Below are 14,540 nucleotides of genomic sequence, written 5' to 3'. Positions count from 1 at the left end.
ATCTACAATCATGTCTGTCGTTTGACACTGGCATCTGCGCTTCAATTTTCTCCTCCATCGCCATGACTGGGAGCTTATGTAGGGCTGATCATCACTCGCCGCTTCCAAATCAATATGAACCTTCCCATTAGGTGTTTCATGATCTCTTCTTTCACTTTTTGCTCTGCCGTTCGACCCAGTGCCAGGCCCATGCATCCTGTGGTGAATCTAAGAAACAGGAGCTATCTTCTGTCAGAATTTAAGTTTAGATGATAGAAAACCATGCATTGCAGGTTACACAGTTTTCGTTCCATGTCTTCAAGATCATCTTTGTTTCTGAACTGCCAATTTGTACTCTGGGAAAATTGAACCTCATCAGAGCCTGAAATAATCTCTTCCCCAGAAAGCCTGTAATATCACATCTCTGGCCTCGAAGTTCTATATTTAAGGAATCATTCATCCAGATGAGGGCTTTCTGCCTGCCAACCTGTGGGCTTACTATCACAAATGTAGATGACCGCTTTGAATTTCAGGTGACCCTTGAGCCACTTTTCAAGGTAATCTTCAGTGTAAGGGATCTTTGGAATCTTCTGGGCGACAACCACCCTAAAATATGTACATCTTGCACTCCTCTCGGCTTCCTCTGCCCTCAGTTCAAGTTAGATCTCCTCACTGGGACTTTAAATGTTTGTGTACCCTGCCAGTGATATCCTTGTCTCAGTAATTCTAGAAGATACTTTGCACAGGTCCTGGCACAGCAACAAGACCTCAATCCCCACCAAGTCACTTTGCATCACTAGAAACTCCCTAATTGCTGTTAATATTTCAGAGTTAAATGCATTACCTCCATCTCTGCCGGCGGTCTGACACTAGAGTGGTTAGCCCCCGAGACCGCTGAATTATTTTGGGAGCCGGAGTTGTGCATATTTGTTTATTGTAGATAGCTGTATAGCTATATTTGTTTAATCAAGTTGGTAAAACAACTTTCCACTTTTAGATTACCCACCGGATACCCTTCATCTCAAACAAATGGTGAACGGACCCACTCACAGAGCTCGACACACACTAGACTGTATTTTCTGCAGGGATGGATGTTCGACTGCTGCCCCCGCAGTACAGATTTGATTTTGATTTGATTTGTGTATTTGTAATCACCCACGAAGGACTTAACTGTATTGAGGTGCAGATGGAGCTACAGTTGTGAATGGGAGAGACATAAAAGTAATTCAAGTCGCTCGTTCATTTTCATGTACCTAAAGATCAAACTACTGGGTGACTAAACAGAAAGGCTTTCAAGGCCTTCCGAAACTGAACAAGTGTCTGGCATTCCCTGATCTTTTGCAGTATCTTGTTCCATTGTTTGGGTCCACAAACTGCAAATCTCCCGTCACCTCGAGTGACGAATACTGACCAGAGGCTACTTAGCAGTAGTTGGTCCCTTGATCTTAAAGTCCTCACTGGTCTATAAAAACAAATTTTGTTGCTTAGATCATTCGGGCCAGTCCCTTTAAACACTTAAAGATAATACAAGCAACCTTAAATTTGATATGGTCCTTGACTGTTAGCCAGTGAAGTGTTCTACCGGGGGAGGCGACACATGATTTACTCTCCTCAGACTGCCAATCAGTCTAACTGCTACATTTTGGACCTGCTGAAGTCTGTGCAGTTGTTTAGCTGAGGCACCCATCAAACTATTGCAATAGTCTATTTGGGCGTTTGTCATGGCTGCAACCACTACTGCATGGTCTTCTTTGGGGATGTATGGTATAATCCGTCGGAGCATCCGCTATGAATGATATACGGATTGAACTTTTGCCCCCACCTGTGCATCACTACCCAGATTCTCGTACCACATACATCCCAGGTTCTTTATCTTGGTGGAGAATTGAAGTTTCTCTCCAAGCATATAGGGGACAAAAGATTTCCTTACAGCTGCCACCTGTTTCTTACATACAAACAGAATAAACTCGGTTTTCGCTGCATTCAGCTGCAGTTGATTTCTGGACATCCATCAATTTATCTCCTCCAAATCCCCCAGCAACCCATGCCCACCAGATATCTACTAAAAGCTACTCACACAAAACACCAGCCCACTTCACTCGACCACTAATGAATCTATCAGAAAAAACAGGAATAGTACCAAAATCATTCATATCAGTGTACATCAAAACCCTCCTAAAAGACGAGATGTGAAAAACAGATGACCCTGCCAACAACAGACCCATGCCAAACCTGCCATACCCAGTGAAAAACTTGGAGAACCACTTCTACAAAGAGCTACTCAATCACATAGAAAGCAACGGAGTACTTGACCAATCCCAGGTTGGCTTCAGACCCATGAGAGGAACCAAATCAGCATCCCTCTCCATATAGGACGACCTAAAAATAAACATGGATAACACTACCCAATCGGCCCTCATACTACTGGACATATCGGCTGCTTTCGACATGATCAACCACACAACACTAATCAAGAGACTGGAAGAATCTGGTATTCGAAGCACCGCACTACAATGCCTGAAATTTTTTCATTTACATTAAACACAAAAGGTATCGCCTGAGGCGTACCACAAAGATCAAGCCTCTCACCACCACTCTTCAACGTTTATGTGACCCCACAATGAAGGTCCTTCAAACCCATGAGCTGACCACTTACAACTACGTAAACAACCAACCCATCTTCAAGATAATCAGTGACCACGACCCGGACAACGCCCTCAATACACGCCTCACTGACATAAAACACCTGGATGGCAAACAACAATCTCAAATTAAACACAACCAGAACAGAAATAATGATCTCCCCACAAGAGGACAATCAAACACATGCATCCCTCATCTGGCCCACGAGCATGGAAACCCAAGTGTCATCAACATTGATACAAAAACTGGGAATACTCATGGATACTGGGTCTCACTCAAACCCCAAATCAATGCAATAGCAAATAAATGCTACTATCTCCTATGGTTAATTAGAGATATCCTCCCTTATCACAATTTCCCACACAGAACCATTGTGATAATTTCCTTGGTATTACACAAAACGTCTCTGCCTAGGAATGCCTGAATGGCTCACCAACAAACTAAAACGCATCCAAAATATTGCAGCAAAACTACTCCTGAGACTAAATAGAAAAGAACACATCACACCAACTCTGACATCTACACTGGTTACCAGTAAAGAAAAGCATAAATAACAAAGCCCTCTGCATTACCCATACATCACTACATGGCCAAGGAGATTAATTCCTCCAAGCAAAAATCACCAGATACCAACCGAGAACAGATTTAAGAACTAGCATGGAACTCCAAATAGAAACAAGACACTATAAGAAAAGAAAATGTGAAGGAACTGCCTTCTCCCATCTGAAAGCCAAACCATGGAACTCCATTGCAAAGGAAATGAGAACGAAGGAAGCCACCTAACTTTCATGAAACTAAAAACGTGGCTATTCAACTCGCAAAGAAACTTAGAGCAACTATACAACAACCACCACCATGAGCAGGCCACCTCAACCTCATACAATACCCGCTTTGACAAACTGTACGCCCAGAACAATTAAAACAAGACATAAAATAACCACGGAAAGAAACAAGACCGTGATAATATCCAGACAACCCAAAGCCCACTAACCATCGCCCTTTTCCCTCTTCCACACTCCCACACCACTCACCTACTACACACACCCAGAGGGCTAGTGAGACAACCCCACCAAAACACTCAAACCGCACATCGCTCATCAAACCAATTTACAAAACCTACCAATAATGTCTGACACAAAACAACTGAAACACTGGATTCAGCCCTTCCGCACACAAAAAGCACCAGTGCACAAAACAAAGCACACCCAGAAAGCGCAGACACCAGCTGCTCCTGGTTCTGCATACAGCAACAGATGAGCACAACATCTATTCTATACCTCTCTCCCCCCCCAATCAACCCAATCCACTTTGCCTTACAGAGAGACGCGAGCGCCTGGAGAGAATGGCATTGGTGCGCAGTATATATCAACTTAACATAACTAGAGGTCCAGAGGTCTACGTAGGGAGGGTATTATACCAACTGGGATGAGTCCTTACGGTCTTCAGAATCCCTTCGTTTCTTCTGTAATGTGATAGTACTTTTGAAAATCAGATTCCCTGCACTGAAGTTATATGAAGTCTTATGACTATTACCTTCCTGAGTTCCCCAGATGAGAGGTCAAACGATCATTACAGTCAGCAGTCACAAGCATGCCAGTCCAACATTGCCTATAGTACTGATCCCTGCAATGTGACTCATGCTCCCTCTGCTTCCTCACTTGCATTGCATTCTTTACTACACAGCCAGATCTAGCCCTCAATTACAACTCTGTATCGTGGGATACACACCCCAAGGCGGCTATGTATGTATCATTATTAGGTCCTCCTGCTATTTGTGAGGCCATTCCACCTGCATTCCAGGCACCCACAAGCTTTGCTTACAATCAGCTCTAATGTCAGGCATGGTGCACTTTCAATCAATCATCACCTTTCCCTCTATCAATGCCGGTGGGCTGTGTGTGATCCCTATTGCAGTTTGAGGTATGTGAACCTTTCCGCAGTCTGACCTTACAGCCAAATCTGTTAACAACCGCCCCTTGACTACACCTCCTGATCTCATTGGTAACGGTTGACATAGGGCACCTCTCACAAATTGCATGGCTCTTCAATTTGGCTGCAGACTGCCACCTTTTCTCTGCTTCATAATACAGGATGCTATCTTCTGCTAGGGCACAAGTCCGGTTTTCTAAACTCCTCCCAGAGCTTCCCTCGCCAGGATCCACTGCTGATGACCATCAGCAGTCCCCTTCGGTATAAGGAGAATGCTGGGTGGGGTGGCGCCAAAAGCCTTAACCATGCAGTCTTATCCTTCCTTTTCACCTTGCGGCTGCCATCTTGCTTGGGGAAATGTTCGGAGCCAGCCTCGCGGACTCCAGCAAGGATTTCTTGGTAATCGGAAGGCATCAGTGTTTGCTATATAATAAGCGCATGCTCCAACCTTCTGTACCCACTTGAGCATATTTTTGGGGTCAGGATTAGTTTTAATGCAGGATTATGGTATATATACAGGGGCCCTTCACCGAGAGCTGTAGAGGCTAGCATCCTTCTCTTTTGGCACCAAGCACGCACCGCCCCTGTGTTATATTTCTAAAATCGTTTGTGTTTGCTTAAGTATGCGGAGGTGGGAGAAATAACTCTATCCAATATTCCTTTCAGAATATACATGCTGTACCACATTAAATATGAAATAAGCTTGCTGATATGTACTAGAAGGCAGTCTTTGACCACCTCCTGGTTTAATCCCAAACAAACGCAAACACAATTGTATATTAAAATGTTTCAACAGATACCTAGTTTAAAAATGTACCTGTTTTAACACCACCAAACTTTAGTAGTATTGTGGTTCCTACTAAAAGGAGGCATTTATGTATGTTGGCTAAAAAAGAAAAATAGTTTGTAAAAGCTACTGAGTGTGGTTCAAACCATAGAAATTGAAGGACAACAAATTAGACTAGTTTTGTTAATTAAAAATAACACTTTTAATAACAGGTGTTCTTTCATATAAACAGAAAGGCCCTTAATTTATTGCCCTTCGAAGTATGAAACGTTGACATGACCCAGTTGGGATTTGAATAGGCGACCTCCTGTTAGCACATTTTTTTACATTTCATATAATAATTAACACACCAAGCCACCTCATCCATTATGACTATTTGTTTCACAGCACCCTCTCTCACCTTCCAAGCAGCCATTCTAAAATTAAATACTTACTTAAATACTGCTCTCTGAGCGACTCCTGTGGGGCAATGAGTAGCACCATGGTATGTGTTATGTATCACTATAACTGGCTTAAGACAAATGGTTTGAGTAGGTTTGATAATTTGATCAACTTTCTTATCACCGCTCAATTAGAGTAGAATCTTAAGTCAAGGTTTTATTTAAAAGAGTAAACCTCAACAAATCTGCAATATTGCAATGCCAGACTGCATTTAGGGTGAGGTGGAATGGGAGTTATTACGTTTGTACACTGCCATCTTTCCTCAGAAGTGATAACATAGCTTGGTGAGTCCCACTTTGGTTCCATTGACTCATAGAGCCAGCTAACCAGACCACACGAAAGTTGATGGCTGGTACAGAACAATGTATAACCGGCTTTCTGGAAATGAAATAGAGAAGCAATGTAAAGGCAGGTTCTTGTTTCCTCTTTCTGTTTCCTCATTCTGAAGTCTCTGAATCATTGTCTTTGCTCGCATCTCCCTTTTCACCAGTCAGCTGTTTTTCAAACTCTTCTTCACTGATTTTACCCTTCTTCAACTTCTTTAAAAGTCTTGTGTCGTTAAGCAACTCACTCATGTCTGCATCCTCGATGTCCGAGCCCTACAAAGAGGGGATATAAAAAAATGTAAACTTGTATAACAAGGGACAGACAAAAATGACACTACGGGCATTTCTTAGAGCAGTGCAAACTCGTCCACCGTAACAATTGTCAGCCTGCTGGTTCTTTCAGAAATGTATGATTTCCTTACTGTTGACCAATATTGCAGGCCTTTAAACACACATAATGAATTACTGTTTAGCCAATTGAACATTCTGATTTGCTTAATTATCCAAGGGTGGGTCCATGCTTTTCAAATCAAGGACCACAATGTTTACCAAGAGTATTCTCAAGTAGAGAAATTGAGGGATCTTCCAAGGGAGAAAGACACCACTTATTCATCTATAGTAACTCTGCAGGTTCCATTCCATATGTGTTAATGCTTTAGGATGTATTTGTAACAGAATTACATTTGCATTTTTTTTACTGCAGTAAATAAGTACCAAAAAACGAATAACCTTATGGTAGAGTTTTCCTAAAGTCCTACTGGCAGTAAGACTTTAGTAAGTTATCCCAGTGGTTTGTATATCCAACTCTTAGTATCATTGTGCACTAGGCACAGGAACCTGGTAGTGTGGCAGAGCAGTCAGGCTTATCTTAGAAGGAAGATGGGAGCTGTAGGTAAGTACACAATCTTCTCTATACAGGCACAGCAAAGAAGCATTTACACATATTTATATAAAAGATATATATTTATCATATTTACACCAGAATCACTTTAAATACTTCAGACGTTTAGGGTAGAACACTTAGGAATACTAAATAATACAATTCAAAGGGCACTTTCACTTTTGTGTTTTTTCGCGGTTACATTTGTAGCAACTTTTGAAAGGGAAAAGGTAATGTTATCGTATTATTGGTTATTACGCACTCATGCGTTTTTCAACAGGTCATAAGGCAATGCATTTACTCTGCAAGAAAATAAGTGGTTAGTGCAACATGAGCTTAGGTCAAGGTTCTAGAGACGGTTTCTTCACCTGGCAAGTCTTTAAAGTCCAAAAACGCACCCTAGCTAGAGGCAGTACGGAAAGGGCTTGTCGTCTTGAGATACAGCAAATTATGAAGAGTTCCTGAGGATTTCTTCCAGTGTCTACAGTTATTGAAGTAGCAAGTTAGCAATTAACAAAGGAGACCTAAAAACAGACTCGAGAAAGGGACACAAGCAGCGGCTTGGGTCAGAGGGAGTTGCCCTGGCCACCTCTAGGTGCACTCAACGCTCTGGAACGACTTCTTGGAATCAGGTAAACACTACCCTGTTCCCCACAGTACCTTTGGTTTGAATAAAGTGTTTGTGTTGGCTTCCCCATGATGTTGCAGCTCTGGACCCGACCTCCGTATTCCTTGGTCTGATGACGAATGGCAGGACAATGGACGTGTCTCTCAGCAGCTGTCTCGAGGGAGGACCTGTAGCAGGACTTTCAGCAACTTCTTGGTTCACTCTGCGGTTTTGGCACCTTTTCAGCAGCATCAACAAAGGACACGGATTGTCCGGTCAATCTTCTTTGCTTCCAGCAGTCCCACACTCTGGTGAGGCAGTCTGGGAGAGTTGAATCAGATCTCTGGAGTGTCCTTTTGGGTTAAGCAAAGATTTGGACAGATTCAGCATTTCCATGGCGATGCACTCGAAATGGGCAGCAGGTCTCCTGGTATTGGGCTTCCGTAGCTCTGGAAGCCCTAGGACCTCAGGTGGCTTGTTTCAAAGTTCGACTTGGGACTGGCTGTTCCCACCAGCCAAAGGGAAGGAGTCCTCTTCGGAGCTCCTCTGTCGCATAAAAAAATAGGGTCAGGACAGCAGTGGTCACATCACGGTCTTGCAAGGGTCTGGAGGCGTCTCTGGTCATCTTTTTCAGTTACTTCTGTTTCCTGTGGTCGACTTGCTTTACACTCCAGAAGCCTCACCTTTTATACAGTTCGAGCACATGCTCCTCTGCAATCTCTCTCAGCATTTTACAGAAAGGGGTATTTGACTGTCCAATCAGGACAGACAGACCCCCTGTGGGAGTTGGACCTATTCAGCACTCTGGCAGACAAAGGACAGGGGGGGGGGGTAACTCCTCCCCGCCTGCCTGCCCAAACAACCTGCAGCCTAGGCGGGGATACCTACTGGTTCCTGCCAAAGGCAGAAAAAAAGAAAGGCTAACCAGAACCACCACACTAGTAATGGCAGAAAAAGAAGGGAGGCTCCAAGTTGGTACTTGGGTGCCCCTATTGTGCACTACCAGGGCTATGAACATAGCCTGCGGTATAAAAAATACACATTAGTTGTTAGAACAAGTCCACTACCACCAGCTATAACAGGATCAGAGAGAAGGGGAGTGGGAGACCGATGGGTGAGACGCGGTATCCCCCTTCCTTTAACACCTTTCCCCCATCCACTCATGTAGGACATTACAAACCACTCCCCCAACCCCTTTTTCCACCGCCAATACTTTCGCACAACACAACGGACAAACACTAGAGCCATTTACCGGACACGTCCCAAAACCAGAGTCAGGCAAAGTCAGGCAATGGATCAGAATCACACACCTGGCAACCCTTAGCCTTCCCCAAAGGGATAAAAGGTGGAGCCAGAGAGCACATTACGAGCAAGGCGAGTACACCAGACAGCATGACGAGACGGCTCAAAGGCGACAGTTCAAACGAAGGAGAAAGGCGGAAACCGAGAGGGTGGCGAGGAGAGAATTGACCTTGCCCTTTTCGTCCCAGGCCCGCAGAACCTTCGTACAGGAAAGTCCAAGGCCTCGAACAGTAGCACAAGTGTCCTGCAGCAGATGTCAATGGTACACAGGGCAAGCTTATGCTGATAAGCAGGAGCAAGGGTATCTCCTACGCCCATGGTACTGGCATTGACTCAAGAGAAGCCGAAAGCCAAGCGTGCAACACAGCCGGTAAGTCGAGGGGAAAATCGATAAGCACCGGGCTGTGTCGAGTGAGAATCGCAAGGTGGCAAGTTTAGAACCAACGCTATTGAACTTTGAATGAACTGTGAAAAGCCACGGGAGACCTACAGAGGGAAAACGGCACCACGTGGGTGCTAACTCGGGAGACTCTGGTCGAGCCCCATATGAGAAAAACTACAAGTAGCAAAAGGCCATAGGAAGGCCCGCGAAAAAGGTCAAAGTGGTCATGCAGAGGGTCAAGCAAAATTCCAGTACCATCGAAAGACTGATCTACAAGCAAGATGAAAGAAAGGGAAGTGAATCCCATCGCAAAACTGAACATTTAGAAAACAAAGTAATTGACTCCCATTAAAGTCAAGGAGAGTCCGAGCCCAGACGAGGGATATCCAGGGGGAAGCTGAAATAGAGAGGTCCGAGTCCGAACGAGGGAGATCCAGGGGTGGAGCAGTCACCCAAGGGTTGGCAGTTGAGAGAGGCCCGAGCGAAGGAGATCCAAGGAGCTATCACCCAAAGTTTAATAAGAAAAGAATAAGAGATGCAAAGAAATACTATTGAGAAACAGATGAAGCCATCACCCGAGTACGGACAGTCAAGAGAGGACCGATCGCGGACGAGGGAGATCCAAGGGTGAAGTTTTCATCAAAACTTTATGTGGAGAGTGATATGAGAAGGGCCAGCCCAGAAGAGGGGGACCCAGGGGTGAAACCATCACCCATAAGGAACTTTGGGAACAAACCTTCAGTTGTTAACCCCTACAGTGCCAAGGACGAGATATCTCGTCCTTGGAATTGCATGTGCAGTGCCAAGGACGAGATAGCTCGTCCTTTTTGGCAAAGCAGGGATCGCTCAAAACTGTAATCCAACCCCCGGGCTATGTGAGGTGGAGGTCCCTCCTCACTGCCAGGGGGCTGGATTACCTTCAGTTCCACGTTGACGTGCGTAAAGCATGTCGGCGTGAAACTGAAAGTAAAATCACTGCAGCAGCCATTTTCGACTGCTGCAGTGAAAATATAAGGTGAGTGTTCACCTTTCTCCCCCTCGATCTCTGGCTGTATTTCAAGCCGGAGATCGGGGGAGGTGTCGTTGGAAAGGGGAGATACTCCCCTTTCCAACGACACCCTGTGTGACAGCATTGCTGACCACGGATCGGGCGCAGGGCGCTCGATGCGCAGGCAGTAATGCCCACTAGACACCAGGGAAACGTTTGTGACGTGGGGGGTGGGGGGCTGGTTACAGTAAGCAGCCTTCTCCCCCCCGGCTCGAAAGTATGGGGGCACATATATAATGACCCCTGGGGGCAGACAGGTGACCATCTGCCCCCAGAGGTGGGGGCATAACAAAAAAAAAACGTGATGGGAAGGGGGAGAGGGTTTGGGGGGCCCTAGCCACCACGGATTTTGTCGGAAAGGGTGTCATTGGAAAGGGGAGACTCTCCCCTTTCCAATGACACCCTTTGTGACAGCATTGCTGCCTGTGGATTGGGCGCAGGGCGCTCGATGCGCAGGCAGCAATGCCCACTAGACACAGGGATGTCTTTGAATGCGGGGGGGAGGTGGGGGCCCCCTCAGCCCCCAAAGCATGGGGGCTCATATGTGTAAAACCCTGGGGGCAGATGGCTGATCTGCCCCCAGGGAAGGGGGCAAAAATAAAAAAACTATAACAAAAAATTAACGGAAAGCAACGGGGTGGGGGTGGGGTGCCCTGGGATTTTTTTGCCGCCCTGAAATGGTGGACCACCTCCCCCACCAAGTGGAAAGGGAGGCCACCCTTTGTAGCCCCTCCCTGGGGGCAGATTTATGCCCCCAGGCAGGAGTACACGAGGTGGCCCCCCATCCAATTGGGGGCTGGGGGGGAGGGCCACCAGGAAATAGTGTGCAGGCCCCCCAAAGGATGGGGCCTGCAGGTTAGGGCCCCCCTGGGGGCAGATGGCTGATCATCTGCCCCCAGGGAAGGGGACAAAAAAAACAAAACAAAAAAATAAAATAAATAAAAGGGAATTTTGGGTGGGATTGGGGGGGCCACTAGCCACCAGGGTTATATTTGACAGAAAAGAGTGGTGGCCCTCTCCCCCTCACCCCAAGGGGAGATGGGGGCCCCCTTGTAGCCCTCCCTGGGGGCAGATATCTGCTTCTAGGAAGGGGCATCTGACCCCAGGGAGGGCTGCATGAGATGCTCCCCCTGCATTTGGTGTGGGGGGGGGGGTAGAGAGTCACCCCCCCAGTACATTAGAAAATTACCTGGCGGTTTAGGGTGCCCCTCCGCCCTAAAGTGTAGTGTACCTTTTCCATTTTTTTCTTTGGTTACGAAACTTGCCTTGGCGCAGAGGGGCACATTGGTGTGCCAATCTGGTGCCGGGGTGCCCAAACCTTACTGCCCCAACCACTGGGGGCCCTCTCTCCCCACCCCAAATGGAGGGGGGGTGTGTACCTCACGCAGCTGTTTGTAGGAGGCCCAGGGAGGCCTGCATGAGGTGCCCCCGCCACCCATTTGGGTTGAGGGCGGCCCCCAAAAATGGTGGACATGACCCCCAGTGGGTGGCGCAGTAAGGTTTGCGCACCCCGGGGCCAGATTGGCACATCAATGTGCCTCTCTGCACCAAGGGGAGTTGGGTTACCAAAGGAAAAAAGTGAAAATGGTGGAACGCTTTTTAGGGGGGGCTGTGGGGAACCCCAAAGGGACGGGGAAGTTGCTAATGGGATGGGGCGGTGACCCCCCCACCCGCAACGGACTGGGTGTCATGTCATGAAGCCCTCCCTGGGACCAGATATCTGATCCTAGGAAGGGATGCCTGAGCCCAGGGAGGAGTGCAGGACAGCCCCCCCGTATCTGCCCCCGGGGAGGGCTACATGTGATGCGCCGCCCTTCCAATTGGGGTGGAGAGGTGCACCCCCCTTCACATTAGAAAATTCCATAGCAGTGTAGGGGGCCCCTCAGCCCCCGCTAAAGGGCAGCTTGGCATTTTGAATTATTTTCTTTGTTTACTATACCTGCTTTGGCGCAGAGGGGCACATTGGTTTGCCAATCTGGTGCCGGGGTGCCCAAACCTTACTGTCCCACCCACTGGAGGGGCCTATCCCACCATTTTTGGGGGCCCTCACCCCCCACCCCAAATGGAGGGGGGGTATACCTCACACAGCTGTTTGTAGGAGGCCAAGTGAGGCCTGCATGAGGTGCCCCCGCCACCCATTTGAGGTGAGGGGTGAGAGGTCCCCCAAAAATGGTGGGACAGGCCCCCCAGTGGGTGGGGCAGTAAGGTTTGGGCACCCCAGGGCCAGATTGCACATCAATGTGCCTCTCTGCACCAAGGGGAGTTGGGTTACCAAAGGAAAAAAGTGAAAATGGTGGAACGCTTTTTAGTGGGGCTGTGGGGCACCCCAAAGGGTCTGGGAATTTTCTAATGGGATGGGGCATTGAACCCCTCCCCCCCTGCCGCACTGGAGTGGGTGCCATGTCATGCAGCCCTCCCTGGGACCAGATATCTGCTCCTAGGAATGGACGCCTGAGCCCAGGGAGGAGTGCAGGAAAGCCCCCCCTTATCTGCCCCTGGGGAAGGCTACAAGAGATGGGCCGCCCCTCCAATTTGGCCATGTGTGGATTCCCACGGGTGTCCTCTTTTGGGAAATTCATGGGGTTCCCCGTTTTCCTTGCTGGCTTCGACACTCTAGGCCCAAATCTGTAGGTTGCCCACATGAACAAAATGGTCAGTGGCGAAAGGCTTGGGGTTACCAGTGGGTTACCCTTTTCCTTTTGTGCCCCCGGTAGGTGCACCCACACATGTGAGGTACTGTTTTCATCGGGACACGTGTGGGGATGCGGGAAGGTAGGCCATGTGTTATTGGCTGTGTGTTTCGGTGGGTGGCCAGAGCGAAATGTCTGAGAATTGTCTTCATTTCCAGCCAATTTCAGAGACATTTCCCTGTGTCCATTCACCGAAACATGTCTGGTATTGCTTGTTTTGTAAAACACTACAAAAAATGTGTGCTTTCCTAACTGAAAGAGTTGGGGGAATGTAGCGGAGCATTGCTTTTCTCAAAATTTATGGAAGCCATTGCCGTACCAAGCCAACCATGTCCAACACAGATCTTTTTTTTCGGTCAATTTCTCGCTTTTCCCCCAATCTATGGCATTTTCCCCTACCTAGTTGTTGCCTGACCTATGCAAATCCCCCGTTCCTAAACTTGGAATTTTGTCTACTTTTCAGAAATATATGCCTTTCTGTCCTCCAATTCAGCTTTCCTACCCTTTTCTTCCATTCCGTCCATGCATGTCCAATTGGCAAAAATCGCCTACCTCTCACAAAACAGTTGATAACCACATCAAAATAATTTTTCTTTCGTTTCCACTCAACCTGTTCTTGAAAGCCAGGAAATTGGGGAATTCAGCCCAGTAAACCATTTGTTCCTAGCTCTTACAAAGAAAAAACCACAGGCTTCTTTGTACATCATTTTATTGCCATTGTTTGAAAAAACCTAAAATTCGCACCATTTTTGCTTATTTTCTTTCTCTCACCCCCTTACAGCAACCTAGGATTGTGGAAAAAAAAGGAGCCAAATTTGGCCGAGATATCTCATGTAACAAAAAGGTTACAAGGCTTTGAATGGCCACATAACGAAATCACTAAAAAAAGGCCTTGGCACTGGGGGGAAATACCCATGGAAGTTAAAAGGTTAAAGAAACTTTTGTTTTTGATTAGCTGAACACATCAGGCCCGAAGGCAAGAGACTTTTTAAGGAACCGAGACTTGGCCATCGACGGTCCTGAGATCTGTTAATGGAACTGTCGTCAAGTGCTAGAGAAGTCAGAAACTGTACTGTGCTCCACTAACTCCACCTTTCCCCATGCTCAAAACGTGGGGAAGACAGACCCAGGCTAACGCCTCCTGATTTATCACTTGAGAACACATCTTTCTTTTTCTACATGCTTAACCCCAAACCCTTTTGTATTTAGTTTAAGGAATTGGCAATAGGTTTTCTTAGTATAGTTCATTTTTGTTTTGACTTGACTCCACTAGGACTGCCTTATTTTCATTTGATGGTCAACGCCTGTCCCCATCTTAGATTTAGGTTTTTCCAACCCGCATACCACCTTCATTGTCTTGAACTGTGATCACTTGTGTCTGTCTTACTTGTTGTCACCATGAGTTCTTCACAGTGGGGGTGTGGCCTGAGCCCATGTGGTGAGGCAGTGTAGAAACTGAGCTCCTGCCATGATCCTGAATGATCCTGCTTTTTCAGCGGCAAACATGAAGCTAGCCACACACAAGA

The 14,540-nt window shown here is 46.9% G+C and overlaps 1 protein-coding gene across 1 annotated transcript in view; it reads right to left on the bottom strand.

Moving 5' to 3' along the window:
- Positions 1-5,516: 5,516 nt before the first annotated feature.
- DDX55 (DEAD-box helicase 55) overlaps positions 5,517-14,540 on the bottom strand; it is a 345,960-nt gene continuing 336,936 nt past the window's right edge. The window contains exon 14 of the mRNA XM_069619685.1: positions 5,517-6,378. Coding sequence (XP_069475786.1) covers positions 6,217-6,378 — 162 coding nt within the window. The 3' untranslated portion in view covers positions 5,517-6,216. The remainder of the gene's footprint in view (positions 6,379-14,540) is intronic.

The sequence above is a fragment of the Ambystoma mexicanum genome, chromosome 10 (assembly GCF_040938575.1).
Source record: "Ambystoma mexicanum isolate Mex_15411 chromosome 10, UKY_AmexF1_1, whole genome shotgun sequence".
Lineage (NCBI taxonomy): Eukaryota > Metazoa > Chordata > Amphibia > Caudata > Ambystomatidae > Ambystoma > Ambystoma mexicanum.
The sequence above is the reverse complement of the archived record's forward strand: the minus strand, read 5'-3'. Positions and strand labels throughout refer to the sequence as shown.